At 43.6% G+C, this 18,607-nt stretch overlaps 1 protein-coding gene across 3 annotated transcripts in view; it reads right to left on the bottom strand.

Moving 5' to 3' along the window:
• QSER1 (glutamine and serine rich 1) overlaps positions 1-18,607 on the bottom strand; it is a 1,012,913-nt gene that overhangs the window by 737,019 nt on the left and 257,287 nt on the right. For all 3 annotated transcript variants that reach the window (XR_013608715.1, XM_078680856.1, XM_078680858.1), the window contains exon 4: positions 10,075-13,752. Coding sequence is in view for 2 of the 3 variants with exons in the window: in XM_078680856.1 (XP_078536982.1) it covers positions 10,075-13,752 (3,678 nt within the window). In the remaining variant the exon portion in view is untranslated. The remainder of the gene's footprint in view (positions 1-10,074; positions 13,753-18,607) is intronic.

Genomic DNA, 18,607 nt, shown 5'->3' with positions numbered 1-18,607 from the left:
CTGGGTGTGTGTGTGTGGCCTGGGTGTGTGTGTGTGTGTGTGGCCCTGGGTGTGTGTGTGGCCCTGGGTGTGTGTGTGGCCCTGGGTGTGTGTGTGAGTGTGTGTGTGTGGCTCTGGGTGTGTGTGTGTGTGTGTGTGTGGCTCTGGGTGTGTGTGTGTGGCTCTGGGTGTGTGTGTGTGTGGCTCTGGGTGTGTGTGTATGGCTCTGGGTGTGTGTGTGTGTGTGTGTGTGTGTGTGAGAGGCTCTGGGTGTGTGTGTGTGAGGCTCTGGGTGTGTGTGTGTGAGGCTCTGGGTGGGTGGGTGTGTGGCTCTGGGTGGGTGGGTGTCTGTGTGGCTCTGGGTGGGTGGGTGGGTGTGTGGCTCTGGGTGTGTGTGCGTGTGTGTGTGGCTCTGGGTGTGTGTGTGTGTGTGTGTGTGTGTGGCTCTGGGTGTGTGTGTGTGTGTGTGTGTGTGTGGCTCTGGGTGTGTGTGTGTGTGTGTGTGTGTGGCTCTGGGTGTGTGTGTGTGTGTGGCTCTGGGTGCGTGTGTGTGGCTGGCTCTGGGTGTGTGTGGCTGGCTCTGGGTGTGTGTGGCTGGCTCTGGGTGTGTGTGGCTGGCTCTGGGTATGTGTGTGTGGCTCTGGGTATGTGTGTGTGGCTCTGGGTGTGTGTGTGTGGTAGTAATTGCTGTCTGCTGAGCTCGTCCGTAGGGTACAATAGGTCTCACATTAGCGAGAGATTAAGCTAATGGCAATGTAAATGACAATGCCATTTATTTATCTATTTTCAAAACCAACACATAAATAAAAATGTTGTCATTTACAATGCCAATAGCTCTAACTTTTCCAAAGGCGAAACCATTGCATTGTAAATGCTTGTTTGGTTCTGCGACCTTCTTTGGTTCGACGACCTTTTTCGGATCGACCTGTTTTTTCGGGTCGATAAACTTTTTCGGATCGACTGGTGTTTTCGATTCGATAACCTTTTTCGGATTGACTGGTATTTTCGGTTCGATAACCTTTTTCGGATCGACAGGATTTCTAGTGTGACCTTTTTTTTGTCAGTCTACACCCTTTTTTGGCTCAGCGGCCGTTGTTGGGTCGACTATTCTTTTGGGATCGACAACCTTTTTTGTTTCGGCGCCCTTTTTTGTATCAACCAGTTTCTTCGGTTCGAGAACCTTCTTCGGTTCGGCAGCCTTTTTGGGAAGAGTGCCCCTCGTTCCCTGGGTATCTGAAGGCTTGGGTTTGGTCTTCGGAGCTGAGCCGGAATGCGGGGCCTCTGAAGGAGTTTGTCGATCTCGGCTTAGGCCTATAGGCGATGCTTCGACCGGAGCCTTGTCTTGAGATGGAAGCAGGGTTGGGGGCGTGGTACTCACGGTTTGACCCGATGTGATCTGGTAATCAGTGTCAGACTGGTCTTCGACGGTGACAATTTCTAGGTCGGAGTCCGCCGATTCTGGGAGTTCATGTTCGTCTTCGAAGATGTTCTCCGGTTCCGGTGCCTGCCGCTGCATCTCTTGTCTAGCGGCCCTTCGGTTCCGGATAGTTTTTTTCGATCGGAACTGAGCACAAGCTGGACAGTTTTCCTCGTTATGCTCGGGAGAGAGGCACTTGTTGCATACTGTATGTTTATCAGTATGTGAGAATTTGGAGTGACATTGTGGGCACCTTTTAAACGGGGTCCTTTCCATCGGCAGCAGGCCCACGTGGCGTCGAAAAGGCCCAACAGCCCACGTCGACGACAGGATCAAGATGGAAAGTATTATCGAGTCAAGGTGTACCGAACGAGAACGATACCATCGAGGTAGAAGGCCTTTTGGCCTTAGAAAGTTGAAAAGTTTCGGTTTCAAAGTTGGAGTTGAGGAATAGCATCCGAACCCAATGGCGGAAAAAATCTGAGGATGGAGAAGATGCCCATGTGCACTGTAGTCCAGGGGAGGAGTCACCTACCTCGTGATACTTCAAAGACTCTTCCAGGACAACAAGGTGCAAACATCCTGACCCAACACCAGGCGGCTATCTATGCTAAGATATGAATTCAGCAGCCCACATGCCTCGAACACACATTTACCACAGCTGCCTTCCCATGATCAAAATATTTGGCATTGGCCTTTTACAAAAGAACATCCAGCTGCAAGCAGAGCACTTGACAGGAGAAGACAACAACTTTGCAGATCCCCTGAGCAGAAAAAACCCACTGTGGCTATACTGTTGAGAGATATTTGCTTATGTTTTTCCTCCACTACCACTCAATCCTTTTGTGAGGTCAATCATTTATAGATTTCAAAGAAGTTATTCTTAGGTGTACCTATGTTCATGACATGTTCTTTGCATCACGTTGTAAGCTGCCACATTTTTCAGAATTGGTTACGCAACACCAAAGTCAGATTTATCACCCAAGACTTCTCAACTTACAGTTACTTTAAGAGTGTATGGGTATTTTACACAGGGCATGACATCCAAAGGCAAGAGATTGATATGCTGCTGGGAAAACTATTCACAACTTACACTGCTACAGTCTTAACTAATTCCCTGGATGTTCAACTACTGATACTGTAAAATATTTCCTTTATTTACAATGGAGTGGTTTAGCTTACAGAGCCAGTATTTTACACTTTGCTGTCATTTCTGCATACCTGTAAGGCAGGTAGATGCGTTAGGTGTTGAGAATTTCTGTCATAAGTTTAGATAAAGTTCTATCACCAAGAAACACCTATCCGACCTTCCTGGGCCTCCTTCACCACTGTGTTAAATAGATTAATGGGCAGAATGTGTTACACTTTACATAAAAACAGCTTACAAGTCCTACTTTGGAAACACATATTTTGGTGGTGATCCCTTACTTTAGCAGTGTCACTTTAATACAGAGTCTGTGGAAGAGCCATAGGTTTACGCTCTTAAAGACAAGGTGGGTCTATGGATGCACATAAATTATTTAGACAAGGTAATATCACCTTTTTACACCAATCAGGAAATCAAATTGCCTACTTTCTATCCAAATCATCAATATCAACAAAAAACTAACCTTAGTCTCAAAGATGTAAAGAGTTCTTTAATGTATTAAGTTGATAAAAACTAAATCAGTCAGAAAAACAAATACGTTATTTGTGGTCTTGAACCATCATATCTAAAGAAAGGAAAATGCTACTTACCAGTATGCATCTGTTCTTGGCATGTAGAGCTGCAGAGTTACACACTGTGCATAGATGGCCATCTAGTGTTGGGCCCGGATGTTTGCAGTTTGGTTTGTTGTAGAAAAGTCTTTGGAAGTCACGGGATAGGTGACTCCTCCTTTGATGATACTGCACATGGGCATCGGCTCCATCCCCAGATAGGGAAGTGAAGGAGCTGTACAAGAAGTAGTGATGTCCATGTGATTTGTATCTAATTAAGATAATACTGGAACAGATAAAGGTAGCCGGGGAGGCAGGTGGGCGTGTGTAACTCTGCAGCTCTACATGCCAAGTACAGATGCATACTGGCAAGTAGCATTTTCCATTCGAGGTATATGAGCTGCAGATTTTACACTGTGCAAAGATTGTATAGCAGTACCCACACCTAGCGGCGACCTCCAGTATCTGTTGCAGTTGTTTGAAACAGAGTTTTTAGTACAGCCTGGCCCGCAGTGGCTTGTTGTTTAGTTTGCACATCTACACAATAATGTTTTGTGAATGTATGAGGTGTAGACATGTAGCTGCTTTGCATATATCATCTAGGGGAATGTTCCCTAAGAATGCCATTGAAGCCCCGATTTTCCTTGTAGTATGGGCTTTTGGAGGAATTGTTAACATACGTTTGGCTTTCTGGTAACATATTTGTATGCATTGAACAATCCACATAGCTATCCCTGATTTTGATATGGGGTTGCCTTTATGTGGTGGTGAAAAAGACACAAAAAGTTGTTTCGTTTTACGAAAAGTTGGTCTCCTTTCGACGTAGTACAGTAATGCTCTTTTGACATCTAAGGTGTGTAGAGCTCTTTCTGCGACTGTATGTGGCTGCGCGATAAATACTGGCAGCTCAACAGATTGATTTAGATGGAATGGTGAAATGACCTTTGGAAGAAATTTAGGATTAGTGCGTAGAACCACTTTGTTATGATCCATTTGCAAACAGGGTTCTTGAATGGTAAATGCTTGTAGTTCACTGACTCTTCTGAGAGAAGCAATATCTACTAGGAAAGTTACTTTCCAAGTTAGGAATTGCAATTCACATTTATGTAACGGTTCAAAGGGGGGTCCCATTAACCGTGTAAGAACAATGTTTAAGTTCCACAATGGTGAAGGTTGCGTTCTGGGAGGGATTATTCTTTTGAGTCCTTCCATGAAAGCTTTTATAGCAGGTACTCTAAAAAGAGATAGATGTTGCCTATTTTGTAAATATGCTGCAATGGCAGCAAGGTGTAGTCTGATAGACGTGTAAGCTAGATTACACTTGTGAAGGTGTAATAGGTATCCTATGATGTGTTGAATAGTCACATCTAAAGGATTTATGTGGTTGTTTTGACAGTATATTATGAATCGTTTCCACTTAGCAGCATAACATGCTCTAGTAGTGGGACGTCTAGCTTCTTTAATAATATTCATGCATTCTGGAGGAAGGTTGAGGTAACCAAACTCTATGACTTCAGGAGCCAGATCGCTAGGTTGAGCTGAGCTGGGTCCGGGTGTCTGATCTCTCCATGGTTCTGTGTTAAGAGGCATGGAGATAGGCTTAGTTTTTTGTGTGGTACCACAAATAGTTGCAGCAGTGTGGTGTACCACGGTTGTCTGGACCAAGTTGGAGCAACTAGAATGAGTGTTAGGGAATGTTGCTGTAGCTTGCGTACCACTAACGGAAGTAGTGGTAGAGGAGGAAAAGCGTACGCAAATTTTCCGGAACAGTTCATCCATATCGCACAGCCTTTGGACAGCGGGTGTGGATATCTGGTGGCGAAGTTTGGGCATTTTGCGTTTTCGTGGCGAAGAGGTCTATCTGAGGTTGTCCCCACATTTGAAAGAACGGTTGAAGAACTTGTGGATGAAGTTCCCACTCGTGGATATGCTGTGTCTGTCGACTTAGCAGATCTGCCATGGTGTTTTGTACTCCTGGAACGTGTTGGGCTAAGAGGAAGATCTTTAGTGGTATAGCCCATCTCCATATCTGCTGTGCTAACAGAGAGCTGCAGAGAGGGTGTTCCTCCTTGTTTCTTTATGTAGTACATGGCTGTCATATTGTCTGTGCGGACTAAGACAGCTTTGCCCGATACTTGTTTTTGGACTGCTTTTAGGGCTAGAAAAACGGCTATGTGGACGTGGAGTATGTTGTTGATGTGGTTGATGTGGAGTAACTTTTGTTGCGGTGTCCACCTGCCTTGCATGGTGTGATGCAGTAGGTGAGCTCCCCAGCCGGAGACTGATGCGTCCGCTGTCAAGATTATCTGAGGAACTGACTCTAGGAACGGTCGGCCCTTTGAAAGGTTTTTGGTGCTCCACCATTGCAGAGAGCGATTAGTCTGACTGTCTACCAACACTAGTTCTGTTAATTGACCACGAGCCTGGTTCCATTGGCGTGCTAGGCACTCTTGAAGTGGACGCATTTGCAGTCTTACGTGAGGTACTATAAATATGCAAGATGCCATCATTCAATCATTAAATTAAATTAAATTATCCTGGTTGGAGAGGGATAGGCTAGTGTTAGTTGGGTGTTTATTGTAGCGCCGAGATATTGTTGTATGTGTGAAGGTTGCAGATGTGACTTGGTGTGATTTACTGTGAATCCCAAGTCGTGAAGCAGTTGAATAGTAGCGTGAGTGTGTTGTACACACTGGCTGTATGAGCTGGCTTTTATGAGCCAGTCGTCTAGGTATGGGAAGACGTGAATATGTTGTCCTCTTATGTGTGCTGCTACTACTGTAAACACCCTTGGCGCTGTTGTGACTCCGAATGGGAGCACTTTGAACAGGTAGTGCTGCCTGTCTAGCACAAATCTGAGATCTTTTCTGTGCGTCGTGTGGATGGGAATGGGGAAGTAGGCGTCCTTGAGATCTAGAGTGACAAGGAAGTCATTTTGTAACAGGAGTGAAAGGACTTGTTGGAGTGTGACCATATGAAAATGATCCGACTGTATGTAAATGTTTAGAGGTCTGAGGTCTAGGATAGGTCGTAGAGATCCGTCCTTCTTTGGGATTAGAAAATATAGGGAGTGTACTCCTTTGTTTTGCTGATGTTTTGGGACTATTTCTATTGCATTTTTCTGCAGGAGAGATATTACTTCCTGTCTGAGCAGTGTTAAATGTTCTTGTGACATTGGACGCTGCTTGGGTGGTATGTTTGGGGGGTGGATGTTAGTTCTAGACAGTAACCTGATTGAATTGTTTGAAGCACCCACCTGTCTGATGTGATGTTTTCCCAAGCTGGCAGGTATTGTTGTAGTCTTCCCCCGACAGGAGTGGAATGGGATGGGGGAAGGGAAGGGGAGTCATTGGGTAGGAGTAGAAGCAGAGCAGGGAGTTGTTTTTACCTCTGTCTTTATTATTGTTACCCCTTGTATGAGGTAGAAGGTGAGTCTGAAGAGTATCCTCTGGTGGCGCCTCGATAAGATGAGCAGCGAAATGAACGTCTGGGAGCCTGCGACTGCAGGGCTCCCATAGATTTGGCTGTATCTGAATCCTTTTTCATTTTTTCAAGTGATACATCTACATTGGGTCCAAATAAATGTTGTTCATCAAAGGGTTGATTAAGTATAACACTTTGGACTTCAGGTTTGAACCCTGATATGCGTAGCCAGGCATGTCTACGCAATAAGACACTGGTGTTAACTGCACTGGAGTCAGTTTCTGCTGCATCAAGTGTGCATCGTATAGAGGTGTTTGTAATATTTTTCCCTTCTTGGATTTCATTTGCTCCATCTTTGTACTTATCAGGGAGGTGTCGCATTAGTAATTCTAATTCGTCATAATGTGCCTTGTCATATCTGGCCAATAATGCTTGTGTATTGGCAATACGCCACGTGTTTGCTGCTTGAGACGCAGTTCTTTCCCCTGATGCGTCAAGTAGCTTAGACTCTTTATCTGATGGGGGAGCTTCGCCTGATGTTTGTGAGTTTGCTCTCTTGCGTGCATTGGAAACTGCAAGTGAGTCTAGTGGTACTGGACCTTTAATATATGCTGGGTCTGAAGGGGCAGCTTTATATTTTTTCTCTATTCGAGGGTTAATGACCAGAGTTCTGACTGGGTCCTTGAAGACTTCAGGAGCATGCTTAATCACTCCTTTAAGCATAGGTAAAACGGATGAGAACCTCTGTGCATTATCAAAGGTATCCATTAAAAAGTCTTCTTATACAGGGTCTGTATGCATATCTACTCCATGATATTGTGCGGCTCTGTGTATCAACTGATTAAAACCCATAGTGTCTTCTGGTGGGGAAGGCCTTGAGGGGTATATGTCATCTTGAGGGACATTTGGGACGTCTGGGGTGTTATAATCATCCCACGGGTCAGGTGAGCCTGGAGGAATAGATGGATTATCTATGTTATCCCCTATATCATCAGAGCGATCATACCTATTGTCATCGTCTGGTATGATAGGGGATGTAGGGGAATGTTGTGGTAGGGGAGCAGGTGGTGATGGTATAGGTGTAGGAGAAGAGGAAGGAAGTCTTAAAGGAGAGGTAGCCATGTCCTTTTTCTTTGAATGAGGAGCTGGCGCTGGTGTATCCAGTGGTCGCTTTTTGAAGCTAAAGTTAGCTGACCAGTGATTGGGTCTTTAGCTAAAGTCTTTTGTGCAGGGTCTGGATGAAATAAGTTCTCTGTAGGAGGCCGATCTTTTGGTGCGGGGTGAGGTTTCGGCACCAAAGCAGTTTCTTTTGGTTTTTTGGCAATGTCTGTAACCGGAGAAGCAGGAGTCTTTTTCGGCTCCGATGATTTTTTCGGCTCTGGTATATTTTTGGGATCTAATGGTTTTTTCGGTTCCGGTGATCTTTTTGAATCCGAAGCGGGTTTGCTTGGATCCGACCTGGGTTTCGGAGCCGAAGGAGTAGTGGTGTGCTTCGGCGCCGGAGGTTTGGATGACGGCAGGGCCAGTGATGTTGTCTTTTTCGGTGCCGGTAGGTGTGTGCCGGCACCGTGGGAAGGCTGACTCGGGCCCGAGTCGCCTGAAGGCTTAGTTAGCTTCTTAGCCAGGCCCGAAGTTGGGGCAGTAGAAGCAGTGTGTCGTGTGCACCCGAGCCTCAGGGCGAGGGTGTAACCAGGGCCTTCTTTGGATGTGTCGAGGAAGGGTTGGGGTCGACTGTCTTACTTACGACCCGCTGTGCTGGAGTGATGTCCTCGACTTCAGAATCTTCTGCCTCGGAGTTGCTGTCGACGACGTGTTTTTCTGGGATGTCGACGCCTTCTTGAAAGATGTCGTCCGGAATCGGGGCTGAAGATCGAGCCATTGTTCTCCTAGCTCTTCGGTCCCAGATAGTCTTTTTGGAGCGGAAAGAGGCACAAGCAGAACAGTCTCTGGCCTCGTGCTCCGGGGAGAGGCAAAGGTTACACACTTCATGAAGGTCGGTGTGGGGAAACTTCGACCCACATTGAGGACACTTTTTAAATGGCGTCCTTTCCATGAGCTGGAGTCGAGGCAGAGTTAGGCCAGAAGGCCGTTGACAATTACCAGAATCGAAATCTTCGGTGTTGAAGAGTAGCGTCGACTGGAAAAGCGTTCAAAACTAATTTTCTGTAAGTTGGTGAGGATTGCGCGCCGAAGGAAATCGGTTCCAACACAGAGCGCTGGAAACACATCCGAGCCCGGTGGCGGAAAAAAACAATCTGGGGATGGAGCCGATGCCCATTCGCAGTATTATCCAAAGGAGGAGTCACCTATCCCGTGACTTCCAAAGACTTTTCTACAACAAAACAAACTGCAAACATCAGGGCCCAACACTAGGTGGCCATCTAAGCACAGTGTGTAATCTCCAGCTCATATGCCTCGAACACCCAATTCTAAAGGTAGGGATTGCATGTTGGCCATTTGATTGTAAATATTAAGCTTGTAACACTCCAGCAGCAGACAACAGGAGAGCTGCAACATGATCAGCAGATCTTCAAGACAGTTTGCCACATGTGCTGGTGCGCATCTTGCAGCACTTCAGTTGTCTGCTGCTGGGGTGCTTCCCAAGAAGGCTACTACTTTCCATCAACCACGGCCTATAAGGGGCTGGTATTGTTCTAAAGTCTCTGAACAGCATGTAATTTACAATAACAAATGTGGCAAACGAAAACCTGTAGTTTTGTAGCGTCACATGCAAACCTACCTTCCTCCCCTCTGACTATTAAGCACTAACTAGATAGTTACAAAAAAATCCATGACACGCAGATACACATGCAGCAGGTTTCTGATAGGGAAATAAATAGGAAATAATCAAGAGAGGACTCTGCATGCTGTTGCATTGTAGTGTTCTGGCAGGGAGACAATGAATCATTCCGCACACGCTTGTTAATAAACTGTAGTACTGTTACCTTAAAACTAGGTGGTAGCAGTATACACAACATGTGTATCCACACTATGAACTGCAAAAACAGCCAAGTCACATTTTACTTCTTTGGTGCACACTCCTTTGAAGATGTGTGGACACAATGAAGATTTATTAAAATATAATACCGCTAGATACTTTTTTTCCACAGCTCAAGAGAAAATGTAATTTCAGGGACATATCCTTTTCATCCTTTCAAAATTTCTGTACGTTTCAATGCATTTACACTCTGGATTTTCATCTTTTTTTTATTTTGTTTTATGATTTGGGTATGGATTTTTTTCTCATCTTTGGGTTGGTTTATTAAGTGTTCATTAATTGTTGCTGGAGAAATACAGACACATGTATGTGCATCCATAGAACCACATAAAGTCACATTCTTAAGTAGCTACTTTCTTAGTGTGAAACATTAAACTTTGAAGTGAGTGTGTGTGACAAATTCAAAAGAGATTCATTACAAACTTACCTTCAGTACCTGAAACCTTCTGTTTCTATTAAAAGTTGAGGCTAATACACCTTATTATACAATTATATGACGCTTAAATGTTAAACTATAAAGTTATTGCAAGGGTTAACATGGTTAACACATTTTGTTTACCTGCTTTGTTCTTTCTGTCAGAAGTATCATCTAAAGCAGACAATGCTGTTGAAATGCTGTTCTGCAGATCACGACCTCCTCCTGAATCTTCATCCGAAGATGAAAATGATGGCAAAGTTTCCAGATTTTTCTTAGAGCCATCCTCCACGATTTTCTGTGTCTCGGTATGCTCAATATCAAGAGGAGAAACAGGTGACATCAAAGGCAAATTCTTAAACGGCACATGTTGCAAAAATGGAGCCCTCAGTATAGGGGCAGCAGGCCGTTTAGTCCGACTAGGAACCTTAGGAGGAGGGGAAAGCTTTGGTTCACCTTTTAGAAAATCTAAAAAAGAACCAATAAAGCCAGACTTAACTTCTGGCTGTTGTTCCTCTACCTCTTTAATTTTTTGTCTTATTCTTTCTTGATGTTGAAAACTATCAAAATAGCTGTCTGCAATGTCAGCTGGTGAACAAGGCAGACTTATATCAATTGCTTTTGAAATTTGCCGTTTCACTAGTGGGTCATTTATCGTCTGTTTCTGATTTGCATTCTCATCGTCCGGAACAGATTTGTTTGAAAGATGTGATGTTTCTTGATTTGTTTGAATGTTACTGGGTGCTGTATCTTTGTTATCGTCCTCTGTGGTATTACCAGAATTATTGCATGATGGTGGGTCAGTGCTTTTCGGGGTTAAAATGTTAGTTTCATTATTAGCTATATTATCATTGTCAATGCACCTATTAAAATCATTATCGGACACAGACGTCTCTTCTTGTAGACTGTTGCCACAGGAATAGTTTTGATCTTTAATATTGCTGAATGCACAGTCTTGCCCATCACGGTTTCCTTCAGTGATTGAATTAGTATTTTGCGGTCTGTTAACTGTGGCAGACGTAAGCACATGCTCCTCATTACCTGGCCTATGGGCTGAAGAGGTAATTCCACTACATAAACTTTGATCAGATAGTTCAATGTGTTTTTTAGCAAAGGGAATATTTTTTGAATGGACTGTAGCCACTTGTGAAAGATTTAGCAACATTTGTCCAGCATTCATAGACTCTGCATTTATGCCTTCATACTTTTCAACTGTGACTTGTGAAGTATTAAAGCTTGGAGAAAGAGGTCCAACATCTGACTGATAGTGAGGTTTTAAATCATTCCCATTTTCCACTGACATATTTTCATTGTTAGAAGCAGCTTTGGCAAACTCCTGTGTGGTTACTCCACAAGCTGCAGCAGTAGCGGCTAAGATATCATCAACATTAGAGAGGATATTCCTTTCATCAGTAAGAAGCATTGACTCAGGGAAACACATTGAACTGAGTGAAATAAATTGATTCTTGGAGTCTTGCGTATTTTGATGCCTAAAATTATCTTTTATAGCTTTTTTTTGCTGTTGTATAGACTTTGCAGGCCCAGTAATATCCATCTTCATCATGTCAGAATTTTGAGGCTGTGTCTGGTGCGGAGTCTGTCCTCTATTGTTATGAATATCATGAGTTTCCATTTGTAGAAATGGATGGGTTATCTGCTGAGTGCTGTGAATTAATAGCCCTGGAGTTGAAGTCTTTGTTTGTCCAAAGATTGACTGTTGCAGCAATTCTAAATCACACGCAGACTCCAAAAGTGCCTGGGCATTTGGTAAAGTCACCTGCTCAGCTTGTCTTAAAGCAGGAGTTTGAGTTCGTGGACTGCCGGGAATATTGCCCACATTTTCTTCAATCTTAGTTTCATGCACTTTATTTACAACTTGGCTCTGCTGATTTAACTCTTTACCATGTACCCGATCATGTGATGTCTGCAATAAGTTAGCTGTGTGTTTCAGGTCAAGGTTGACAACACTATCAATATGACCAATATGTTGGTTAACCGGTGCAACAGAACTAACCATTCTTCCATCCCTTTTAGACCCCTGGAGTGAAAGCCCAATGCCCTGATCGTCAATGCGAGAACTGCTTCTGATTACACTCGGAGAATGATATTTCTCATCTGCCTTGGAAACTCTATATGCTGATTCTGGGTCACCAATTTCATGCTCGGCAGGTCGTCGGGTAGAAGAATCCAATGCATTATGCTGTTGTAATGCTTGCAAATCTTGCATTTGAAATTCAGCTTCCTGCTTTGCCGAAGAATACATACTGGAATGCAATTTTCCTTCAGTAGCAAATGTTTTTACATCTGAGTTTATCCTGCTATTAAGCAATGTCTGTGGGAGTGTGGGAGATGTAAATGGAGACTGTGACGTTGGCAAAAATGTCTGAGATTGTGGAGATGTGGAATCCTGTGTTCTAGAACTTTGTGAAGGAGGTATAGAAATATAATTCTGGCTTGGACTAGATGTTGACAAATTCTGAACTCCAGAAGAGGAGGAAAACTGAAGCGAAGGTGACGATGATAAATTTTGTCCTGAAGAGTAACTAACTGAAGAGCTAACTGACAAATCAGCATGAGACTGAGATGAATAGTTAATCGGGGACTGGCTAAGTGGAGATAAACCCTGAGATTGACTGGAAGTGTAACTTTGAGATGGGGTAGCAGAAGAAAGGTTTCTTGCTTGATCAGAATAGTTTTCATTTGAGATCGAAGGTAATGAATGCTGCTGACCTGTGGAGTAATTTACTGTTTGACTGTCAGACGTAATGGCCTGCGACTGAGCAGAATATGAATTCATGGTTTTATATAATGAAGGCAGTTTCTCGGATTTGATGGAAGAGAATGTCTGAGAATCACTAATTGTTGGAATATTCGGTGACTGCGTTGAAATAAAGGTCTGGGACTGGCTTACTGACAGAAGACTTGGCAACTGTGCAGTTGAATAGATCTGTGCTTGGGTAGAGATCACAGAACTCTGACTTTGTGCAGATTTCGCATAGCTTTGAGTCTGCACAGGAAGGACTACACTTTGGGGCTTGGAAGTTTTGGTTGATATTGGAGGTGGTTTCGTAGAACAGTTTTTGCCTTTTGCTGAGGAGAGTGGATAACCAGATGATGGAATTGCAGATGTGTATGATTGGGCAAGTTCCACTGTGACTCGAGAAGTCTTCTGCTGTAGTCCACCATTGCTTACCTGAGTAATGTCAGCTAAAGGACTACAGGACAATGTTGACTGTCTTGATGTATCCGGAAAATGTATACCGCTTGCACTAGAAAGATAAGTCTGTAAGGAATGATGCGAACCAGCCAGTTGTGCCTGAACTGACTGTGTGCTTGAAGGCCGCTGATGGTGCTTAATAACACTACATTCCCGCTGAAGTACTCTTTCAATGGAGCCAGTTGAACCGGCAAAAACAGCTGGACTGTATGCTTGAGAAACCTGTTGTGCCCCTGCAAGCGCTGAAGGCAACAAACTAAACTGAGGTTGCAAGAGATGTGGTGCAGACTCTTGAGCTGATCGATACGTGGAAGATTGTGGTGGTAGGCTTGATGTTAATACTGAACTTCCAAGACGGTCGAATGTCAATGCTGTTGGAATAGTGCACTGTGAACTTTTCAGCTGCAACAATGGGTCATGAGCTAAAAGACCATTGGATGCAGCACTAAAGGTACCATCTTGAAGTGTTAACGTTGGTGTTGTTGCAAAGTTTCTAGTGCTAAAGGTGCTAGGGTGCTGATAAGCCGAAAGAGCGGAGGTTGGTGGAAATGTTCCCGATGTTGGTAGGGCTCCAGTAACAAAAAGGTCTGCAGTTGAGTGCATCGCTGGAAAATGTAAGGGGAAAAAAAAGAAATTATGTACTTGAAAACATGGCATTTATAATGCAACACACATTACTAACATCAATAAGTTTCAACAAGAGCAATTATGGAGAACTGGGTTTGGGAAGAATATAAACATAAAACATACAGCTCGGACAAAAAAAATATCATATTTTAGGCATGCACTCCAAAAAGAAGCCATTAAAGTGTAATATTTTTCAAACAAGAGAACACTTCACACACAGGGGAAAGAGAGAAATTGATAAATACGCTGTAGGTTAGGTACACAAAACAAAAGTCAAAACTAGTAAAAAAACGTTACTTGCTTTTAATTCTACAGATTTATTATGAATTCCTAAAAGTAGAATATTTCTGGTGATGCTGGTACACAACTTTTAAAATATGGGTATTTAGCGGAGCAAACAGTGAAGTTACCATCCCTGAGTGCCCCAAATGTGTTTCCAACCCCTTCCCAGTAGACTTACATATTGAAGAAGGTGGCAATGAAGTGAATATATGGTAGAGATGCAAGTTCTGGACTCACCAGCACCATGCACTGCCTGGAGACACAGAGCCTGCCGCTGATTGAGCCTCAGGGGGGCCTCGTCTTTGGTCCCCAGCATAGCCGGAGCTGTGGGGACGACTGACATACTCTAACGGCAGTGGTGCCAAAAATATCTACATATTTACGCCAGTTGGGAATTCCCAAAATCAGAGATTAAGCGTTTTGAGCGGCGCATCAGAATTAGCTATTCGCTGCACAACATGTCAGCGCTGGCAAATTGAGGTGTAGAGTTCCCCTGAGGCTATCATCACAGACTCCCGTTACGGATGAGCCCTGAAATATCCATATGTCACTGGTGAGTAACGGCACATCATTTTAATTTGTTGAGATGGTATCTAAAGAAAATAATTAGAAGGGGCAAAATCTGATTTCTTTCCCCTGAAGTCTGAGAAATGTCTGAGAGGTGAACCATTGCATTTTGATTCTGTGAATGTGCCTCTCTTCCAAGGGAATCTGAGGAGTATGCTGGAGACCACCAAAAAGGTTGAGACTACAGCTGTCCCTGTAAGACTTGAAAAAATATGACTCGTAACAAACCTTAAAAAGAGTGCCTGGATCAAGAATAGAGGTGGTGTAAGACACAGCATCGGAGGCAAAGCAGTGACAAAGATTTAAGGACTACACTAGCAAACCCCTCGAGCTTTCTTTTCAATCCAACACTTAACATTTGTTGGAATCTTAACAGTTGTGATATGCATATAACTTATTGTTCCTCGTTAGCTTCTCAGGAGTCAATAAATCTACATTATGTAGCCATTTCACTTCTTGTTGGGCCATGAGCTTTTGCCTGTTGCTTCCTCTCGATTATAGTCAGTAAAAACAGAAATTTAATTTTATTAACTTAATGTGTTTCTTTAACTAAACGATATATTATTGCTGATATCATGTTGTTCATGCTTACACTGGAACAATTCCAAAGTTGTTTTACAGATTTTTCTGCCATGTGTACATGAGAGTTTAAACTGGCATAAGATTGCATAGATGCAGAATGGAGTATCACACGTGCCAAATTCCAATATTTTTTTTCTCATGAATATGAATGATGTCTTCTTTTTGAAGACACAGCAATTTTAGTAGTATAAACAGGAAAGAGCGTCTTCTTCTGGTCACTGCCAGCCTTGCCTCTTTATTTTGATGTTGAACCAATGTGATCTTGTTACAATTAACTAAGATTTTAAATTAGGTTCTTTTACATAAGAGTCAGACATCCATAATTTTTTTAGGTAAATTGTTCTTTGACTGTGTATCCTGTTTAATTAATTCCCATTTGCTATTGAGTATGCATTTTATCTAATTACTCTGAGAAAATCTCATCTCTTATATTAATCGCTCTATTGTTGTTTTCTCCTGAAGTTCTTTTATAATAGTTTGTAGAATATTTCTAAATGTGTCACGCACTTCCTCTAATTGTTGTTCTAATGTATTCTCCAGTGATAAAATGCATTTTAGTATTTGCATTTGAGTGTGCAGTAAATGGTTCTTCATCTGTGGTGGATTAAATGATTGACATTGCAAAAAAACTAAACGAAAAAAAAAACATTTGCTGGAATCTTAGGCATAACAGTTACAATGTATTTACCTGTAGCAGGTAATAATGCAGGAAACCATTCACCTGGTAGTGAACTATTTACAGAGGCAACTAGCTAAAATGTTTTCATAATCAACAGAAATGTGTTTACATTTACATAAATCCTTTGTCTTGTCTAGCTAATACTTTAGAGATTTTTGGACATACAAGATATTGAGGGAAGTTTCTGCTGGCAAGTATTTGGGGAAAAAATAAGCAAGAAAATGGTTTGGTTAATATGAAAATACGAAACAACCTTGAACGGATAAAGCAGGGACACGAGCTTAGGAATTCCTTAATTACGACTCATACCAGTGTAAGGCTCATAGGTGCAAAGAGCTTGGTATCACTTATCTTTCTGGGTATTTTTTTTTTTAAAACAGTTTTTATTAAAAACAAAAGCAGCAATAAAGACATTACATCTACAGCTTAGGCAAAGATGTTCAATAGATTACAGCATTATCTTTCTTATTAGTAATCTGGCAGAAGCCCACGGCAGCATATTTCAACAAATTACAGAACAATCCGGGGTGGGTCACGTATATGTTCCCGGGTCAGGAGAATTCAACCAATGTATAACTAGTGCTCATTGCCTACAGTGTGTGTCGTAGTCTCATCCACATCCTCCTCCAAAACCAAAAGTCTTTCCTTCCTCAGTTCAACTATCGGAGAGACACATATCTCCCCCCCTATACTTATTCCAGCGCCCCCACTTGTGATCCCATTTACGTGGGCATCCCCTGCCTTTATAAACCGTTTTTTCGGCGATCATGGCATGATCCATATCTTTTGCCCAATCGCTCAGCAGTGGTATGGTATCTACGCCCCACTTCTGAGCTATACTTCATTTCGCTATGCTCCACCCCATCGTGGCCCACGAATGCTTGGCTTGCGTGAGGTCCGTTGCCTCCCAGATATTGAGAAGACACAGTGTGGGAGTTGGGAGGATGGACTTGTCACACGTCTTAGTCAGTTGTCTGGTAACGTCCGTCCAGTATTGCTGTATGTGAGGGCAGCCCCATAGGATATGCATGAATGTTCTAGTTTGGTTACAGTGTCGGAAGCAGAGAGCATAGGGTCGCCTACCTATTCGGTGTAGTGGAGTGGCAACAAATATATACTCAATGAAGAACTTTAAGCTGCACTAGGCGAAGTCGAATCGGGATCGCGACCTCTCGGGGTGAGGATAACGCTTCTAGCCAGTCTTCATCAGCAAATTCTCCCAATTCACCCTCCCAAGACGCCTCAGCTTCAACATTGGATCGGCTTGATTATTAATCAATTTCCTATATGTGAGGGGGAAGGCGTTTCGGGGCATAGGATCCAGCAAGAGCCGGTCCTCCAGGGGAGAGGAGTACAGAAGGGGGTATCCCCAGGGAGGGCGGAGTCAATGGCATGACCGATTTGGAGGTAGTGAAATTTCTCAGTCAGTGCCAGCAGGTTCTTAGTTTGGCGGTCTGAGAACGATGCCTTCTTGCCCTTGACCCACAAATCGCCCACTGTAGAGATCCCTATCATATCCCATTTGTCAAATCCTGCACAGGCACTAAGCCGCCACAGGATGTCCGGCTCCCATAGAGGGGTAGCCTTCGTAAGGCGCCCTTGCCAGCCCATCCGCTTCTGCGCTCCGTGCCACACTTCCACCGTAAGCGCTGTAGGGCCGGTCAAGCACAATTTCCTGTGGTTCATATACAGTGCTCTATTGTAACCCCCTTTCCCCAACAACCAGTGGTCAGTGCGAAAGCTGGGATCATCATGCTGCCCGAACACCCACTGATTGATGGCAGTCAAGTGTGAAGCTTGATAGTAGAGGCGCAGATCTGGTAGTCCTATACCCCCATCATACCACCCCATAGTAACCTTGGCCATGGCTATGCTAATAGATCTGTTGTCCCATAATAGATCTTGCACTGCAACATCGATCTGCAAGAAATAAGATTCAGGCACCAGAATGGGAGTGTTTTGTAACACGTAGAGAAAGTGTGGCAGAGCGAGCATTTTGAATAAGGATGCACGTTCTAACAAGGTAGAGAGGAAGTGTTTTCCAATGCATGACATCTGAGCAAAACTACTGTAACGGCCCTAACAGGTTCCATTGAAAAAATTGTGTGGCATAGATAGTGATAAAAATCTCTAAGTACTGAAGGCCTTTGGAGGCTACCGGAATATCGTATCCTCAAGGGCTCTGCAGCGGCTGTCCCCAAAGGGGATACATCTGGGATTTAGACCAGTCTATTTGGTACCCAGAGTGTGCTCCGAAAATATGAAAAATATGCAGTACGCAGTGCAATGAGCGCGTTGGCGAGGCAAGATAAAGCAAGATATCATCCGCATATAGCGATATGCGGTCTTCGTGTTCATTCGTCCATCTAATGCCTCTAATGCCCGGGTCCCCCCTTATCCACACCGCCAGCGGCTCCAAAACCATGGCGAAAAGGAGCGCTGACAACGGGCATCCTTGCCTTGTTCCTCGGCATTGGGGGAAAGAAGTTTACCGATGATTGTTCACTGAAACATGAGTCAGTTATATACCCAACATGGGTTGGGTATATAACAGTTTGACCCAACCCATAAATTTGGGTCCGAACCCGATGCGGTCAAGAACTGCGAACAAGTATTCCCACGTTATGGTGTTGAACGCCATTTTGGAGTCAAGTGCCAGCAGAATAGATTATTCTACTAGAGTGGCCACACGATCCAATACACCATGCAGACGACGCAGGTTG

This window comes from Lissotriton helveticus, chromosome 3_1 (assembly GCF_964261635.1).
Source record: "Lissotriton helveticus chromosome 3_1, aLisHel1.1, whole genome shotgun sequence".
NCBI classification, from domain to species: domain Eukaryota; kingdom Metazoa; phylum Chordata; class Amphibia; order Caudata; family Salamandridae; genus Lissotriton; species Lissotriton helveticus.
This window is presented reverse-complemented; position numbering and strand designations above follow the sequence as displayed.